The sequence below is a fragment of the Varanus komodoensis genome, unplaced genomic scaffold, assembly GCF_004798865.1.
Source record: "Varanus komodoensis strain SLA01 unplaced genomic scaffold, ASM479886v1 scaffold1, whole genome shotgun sequence".
Lineage (NCBI taxonomy): Eukaryota > Metazoa > Chordata > Lepidosauria > Squamata > Varanidae > Varanus > Varanus komodoensis.
Window position 1 is genome coordinate 87,264,898 of NW_025335268.1, and position 5,984 is coordinate 87,270,881.

Genomic DNA, 5,984 nt, shown 5'->3' on the forward strand with positions numbered 1-5,984 from the left:
CTCAGCATCTTGTACCCAGGTTGTGGTTTCTAATACTATTATGACAGGCACAGTAATGAAAAAACAAAACAAAAAACACCACATACACACAATATCATTAAAGCTACCATAGTATGAGAATTCCAAAGGACTCAACTTGTACTGCAAGACAATTTGATCTGTTCTTTGTTCATAAAGACACCAAAACCAAGATAGCTATTCTAGAAATTTAATGCTACAAAAACGTTAAAATATTATATCAGGTTTTCAGTACAAAAGACAAAGCACTTTTTAAATCAGTCTGTAAGCTGCAAGTACATCATGTAATCAGAAATCAGGTCTGCTTGGTTATCCTTGGAAAGCATCAGAATCTTTTGTTTTCTTAGGACAAAGCAGAGGATGGATATTAGGAAGAACTCCCCCTTCAGCAATCGTCACACCCATAAACAACTTGTTCAGCTCTTCATCATTCCTCACTGCTAGCTGGATATGTCGCGGCTTAATTCGCTGTTTCTTGTTTTCATGGGCAGCATTGCCTGCGAGTTCCAGGATCTCTGCAGTCAAATATTCCAACACAGCTGCCAAATACACGGCAGCTTCAGAACCAACCCTTTCGGTATAGTTGCCCTGCTTCAGAAGCCGCTTGATACGGCCCACTGGAAACTGCAGGCCAGCTTTTGCAGACTTGGTTTCACGGAAAGCAGTTGCAGGCTTTGCAAACTTCTTGCCACGTCCAGACATGCTGGCCCTATAAAACAGAGAAGGCAGTATCTCCTTTCATTATTACAATTTAAAGGGTTGTTGTGATATGGAGGAACTCTGTCTTTTCAGCTACCATGCTGGAAGAATAGAACTTAGAAAATGCAGAGATGGGAATCATGGTAGGCCTGACTGTTGAGATCGTCAGAGAATTTGAGCCATATTCTTTTCTTCCTTGACTATGTTTCTCTAGTACAACATCTTCTCTCATTTTAGGACCATCCACTACTCCATGACAAGAAGGTAGCCCAGGAAGCCTCAAAAGCTTTGCCATTGATGACATGAGCTTAGTAGGTATTTGGGAATGCTGCCAAATAATCTGTTACTAAATGATAGAATTCTACTACATGAGTTAGTTCTGTCATTCTTTTGCATAGCCATCAACCTATCCATAGTAGCAGCAGTAATGAAATCTAAGGTTGCATTTGCCAGGATTTTACATACATTTTTTAGAACTTATGGTCAGTGCAGAAACCCTACAACATTGTATAGTAGAAATGAAATGTGCAAAGGAGCCCTTTCTTACTTTTCCTGTAATGGCTGTTGAATATCAGTATTTTTGGAGGATCCATAAGTTAAAAAATCAAGGACATTAAGAATTATACCTCATCAGTGGCATTTCTAGAGTAGCCATTGTATCTACTCCAGCATCTTTAGCAGTGTAGTCCATTAGTTGCAGTCTAGTAAGTTAATCATTTAATAGTATGCTGCTTGATGGCACCATAACCATGAAAAGATTAACCTATTGGATTACAAGGTACTGACTAATATACTGTTAAAATTTACTTATTTCTGATCGTCAACAGCTCTCCATATATACATGCAACATACGCTGCTAAAACTCACATACAATTTTATAAAGAGAAATCTAATATCCCTCTTACATACACAACTACCAAAGCATAACATTTATTTTATATTAGATTTATTTATTTAAAACATTTCTATGCTACCCCCATCACAACAAAGCCTCAGGGCGGCTCACAACAGACACCAACCAAACTTCTATTTTCTTTTTTTAAAAAAACACTCACTGTTGTATACTGCAATACTCTTCTCTCAGCACCCAACTATTTTCTGCTTCTTGGAAATGGATGGGGCTGCTTTTTACAAACCCTCTATTTAGAAATAAAGCCAAGGTTGTAACAGCTGCATCCACTTTGCCAGTAGTTTGGCTTTAACTGTACTGGTTTCACATTGACCACTTAGGCTGTAGATCCCAATTTGCTTGCTTTAGAGAAGTCCCTGAAGGCATTTGATAGTTGTGCTTTGCCATTATAATCATATGGTTCAAAATTTTATTTCCATTTTTAGGGAAATGACAGCACACTTAATTTTATATTATATACACAGAGGCTGAGATATATTATGAAAAGTGAGAATGTGTTATGTATTACAATGACTATGCAGTGTATACCACTGAGAATTTTGTTCCTTCTTCCTAATTGATGGGAGGGTAGAGTGAGTTGAGCACAGCTTAGCCAAATGTCATTATTTTAAAGGAGGTACTGAATGTCAGTGCAACTTTAGACATGCCTGCTTAGAAGTCCCACTGTTTTTAGTGTGGCTTATTTCCAATAAGTAGGTATAGAATCCTAGAGCTCTGCAGTTGCAAAGATCATTCATGTTACTGAGTCCATTCCTATCCCTGTGTTCATGCTATTCCCATGCTCACTGCAGGTATTTGGTATAAAGGACCTACAACAGATGGTTGTCTAGTCTTTGCTTGAATGCCTCCGGTGGGAAGGAAAGCCCACCACCTTCTTGGACAGTTAATTTCATTGTCTGCTCTGATGCTTCAGAAGTCTTCCTGATGTTCAGCCAGCATCACTGGCTGAATAGACTTACAGTGCAATTGTGTTGCCTGAGTTCAAAGGGACTGACTCCCATGTAAGTGCATATCAAATTGCAGCCTAAGTCTTCATGAAGGCTATTCTGTAAGTAGATCAGAACCAACCACCGTTTGCATAACGTGCTAAATCCCCAAGGGAGCGGCTTAGCATGTCAGCTAAACCCACTCTGCTTCCCAGGAGGTGTTTACAAGCCACTCTGGGTTGATTTAGAAACCATTCCCAGAAAACATGGCTTGTTGGGTTTAGTGAATAACCCATGGTTTGGGGTGTTGTCCAGACCCAGAAGATTGCTGCAGAGCCTCTTGGCAAGAACAGCAAAAACAGGCTGCCCAGACAGTTGGCTGAATATAATAAACACCAGAAATGTGCCAAATGGCATTTTGTTCAGCTGTTAACTTCCTCTTGACTCCTGCCAGTGCTTGGAAAGCAGGATTGCGCATAACTTTAAACTCAAGGTAGCTACACAGCATACACTCACTGAGGATTGCTATTTGTAGTAGAGGTGATAGTATTCATTTTCATACCTGGTCTGAGAATTCTGTCCTACTGTCTTCTGTGAAATACTGATGAATAAGACGTGGAACTCATTGCAGAATGGAAAGGTAGCTAAGGTTGTATCCCTATGCAGATTTAGCTTGAAAAAAAGGCTTACAACTTCTAGCATCCTGGAGTTGCAGGCTCTTTTTACATCCACCTTCCATAAGATAGTGCTTTAAGGCTGCAGGCCTATACTCATTTCACCTGGGAGTAAGCTCCATTGAACTGAATGGTATTACCTCTAAGCTGAGAAAGGGTTGTGTACATTACAATCCTATGCATATTTCCTCAAAATGAGGTCCCACTGGCTTCAGAGAGGCTTAATCCCTAGCAACTCTGTTCTGAATTGCAGCCTAATTCTTAGCTATATATTAATGTATTATTGTTGTTGTTTAATATACCACTTAATGTAATTGGTGAGTTTCATATAAATATTAAAACACATTTAAATACACTATTAAAAACATTTGCAGTAACAAAGTTAATTATATTTAAAATCCACTATTAGAAGTATAGTTTTTGGGCAAGGTGTTGGAATGGGTGGTGGTGGGACAACTCCAAGCACTCTTGGGTGAAACTGATCATCTCGACCCGGAGCTGTCCTTGGAAGCTCAAGTGACTGCGGTGGCGAGGAGTACTTTCCTTCAGCTTCAGCTAATCCATCAGCTGCTTCCCTACCTGGAGGAAGATTGCCTAGCAACAGTAACACACGCATTGGTTACTTCCCAGCTGGATTTCTGTAACACGCTTTATGTGGGGCTATCCTTGAAGACAGTCCGGATGCTTCAGATGGTACAAAACATAGCTGCCAGGATGCTGTCGGGACTGGTCGTTATTCTCATATAACCCCAGTCCTCTATCAGCTCCATTGGCTTCCCATCGAAGTCCGGGCTCAATTCAAGGTGCTGGTTATTCTTTAGGATACCTAAAGAAACGCCTTCTTCCCTATTTGCCCTCCCACCCCGAGATCGGCAGCAGAAGCCCTCCTCTGGGAACCCTCCGTGAAGGATATTAGGAGGGTGGGTTCCCAGAGGAGGGCCTTCTCTGCAGTGGCGCCCCGTCTATGGAATGTGCTCCCCAGAGAGGTCTGCCTGGCGCCGTCATTATATGTTTTTTGGCGCCAGGTTAAGACCTTTTTATTTCAGCAATATTTTAATAAGTTTTAATATTGAATTTTATCATATTTTAATTGCAGTCAGAATGAGTCATTAATTATGTTATATATTTGTATTTTATTTGTGTAAGCTGTCCTGAGGCTTTTGCAAAGGATGGCATACAAATATCCTAAATAGATAGATAGAAGTAATATATTGCAGAAGGCTTTACAGATCACACACAATTTGTATAACTCAGCATAATACTTCATGCATCTGATGAAGTAGACTCCAGTCCACAGAATCTTACGAGCATAAAATTGTGTTAGTCTTTTTAAGTGCCAGAATATTGTTTTGGCCCTGAAGAATAATAGTATGTATGATTTGCATATCAGCAATTTCCATGTTTTACAAATTATTCTACCTGAATTTGGGGAACTGTAAATATAACCGCAGGAAAGCTGCTTTTGCTGAATTATATCATTTCATGATAACATCAAAGGATTTTGTAGCATCTTAAAGACAGCTTTAGTAAGGCCTCTTTGTTGTCAGAGATTAACAGCAGAATCCTAAACAGGTTTACTGAAAAAATACTTTCACTGAACTCAGTGGTACTTACTACTTTGTAAGTGTGCATAGGATGGCTTAGGAGAAAGTCCATTAAACTTAGAGGCTTGTATAGCATTGAGCTGTGACACAGATACAGCTCCCAAATTTGTAACTGTTAACTTATGTAGGATTTGGAGGAAAAAAGATATCAACAATGACAGATTTCACATAGAGCTGGACCTCAGGACTGAAGTCTAGGGATTTCCTCGCCCCAACGGGCTCCAAAGGATGGGTGGATGGAGCCCAAAACAAATAGAATCAGCACTTTATCCCCTGTGTATATGCCAAGACCTGCAGGGCTCACCGCAGCATTCTTTCTTCTGACTTTTACAAACCATTTTATAATTGTAGCTTAGTGGGTATGTACATGACTGCACTTTTCATTTAAAAATATCTACAACATGGTGCTTATTTCCAAGCATCTATGTTTAGCATATATTTTTTCAGAAGCACCTACTCCAATTCCCCGCAGTCATCACGATAGTGGTATAATTTAAGTGAGTCTGAAGGCACAATCCTAAACCGGTTCATACAGAAAAAAGGCCTACAATTGCCAACCTGCCCCAGCTACAGCAGCATAGCTGGGAGCTGTCTGTTTTTTTCTAGGCTTTGTAGGCCCTTTTCTATTTAAACCTGCGAAGAAGTAGACCTTAAAAAGCAAAACTCCACATGCACAGAGTATTTCTTCTTTAATCAGGTTTGCAGAGTCTTGTGTTGTTGATCCAACAATACAGAGCCGTCATAAAGCATGGCATAGCATGACCGTAGAACGGAGGCGAAAATGAAATGTTAATTGTGAGCCTCCCAACACCACCGGAGAGGGAAGCGTAAGGTCGTTCAGTGCAGTCTGCAATTATGCAATTGACAAATCGATTTGACAATCGACAAATCCTATTAAAGCTTCGACCTCAATTATCTTTTCTCATCTGTGTTTTTGGTTCTTTAAGTATTTGTAAATAATCGTCTCTTGATTGCAGGGTATGAAGGTGTACTGATTCAAGCAGCCGGGGAAATGTAGGCGGTGCTTCGCTGCTGGATTCCTGCCTATCAATCATATTTGCGGCCCTTACGTTGCGGCCCTACTCCCTCTTCCGACCGTACGCGGAAAGTGCCCGGATCAGCCCTAATAAGGACAACTCGGGAAGGAGGCAGC

The 5,984-nt window shown here is 40.4% G+C and overlaps 1 protein-coding gene across 1 annotated transcript; it reads right to left on the reverse strand.

The window, feature by feature from the left end:
- Positions 1-327: 327 nt before the first annotated feature.
- Positions 328-735, reverse strand: LOC123023959 (histone H2A, sperm-like). Its single transcript, XM_044431111.1, has one exon. The coding sequence runs from the start codon at positions 718-720 to the stop codon at positions 328-330; it is 393 nt and encodes a 130-aa protein (XP_044287046.1). The 5' UTR covers positions 721-735.
- Positions 736-5,984: the final 5,249 nt, after the last annotated feature.

What these genes read in the sequence shown, in the direction of transcription:
- LOC123023959 (XM_044431111.1), bottom strand. Translation starts at nt 720, where the DNA reads ATGTCTGGACGTGGCAAGAAGTTTGCAAAGCCTGCAACTGCTTTCCGT.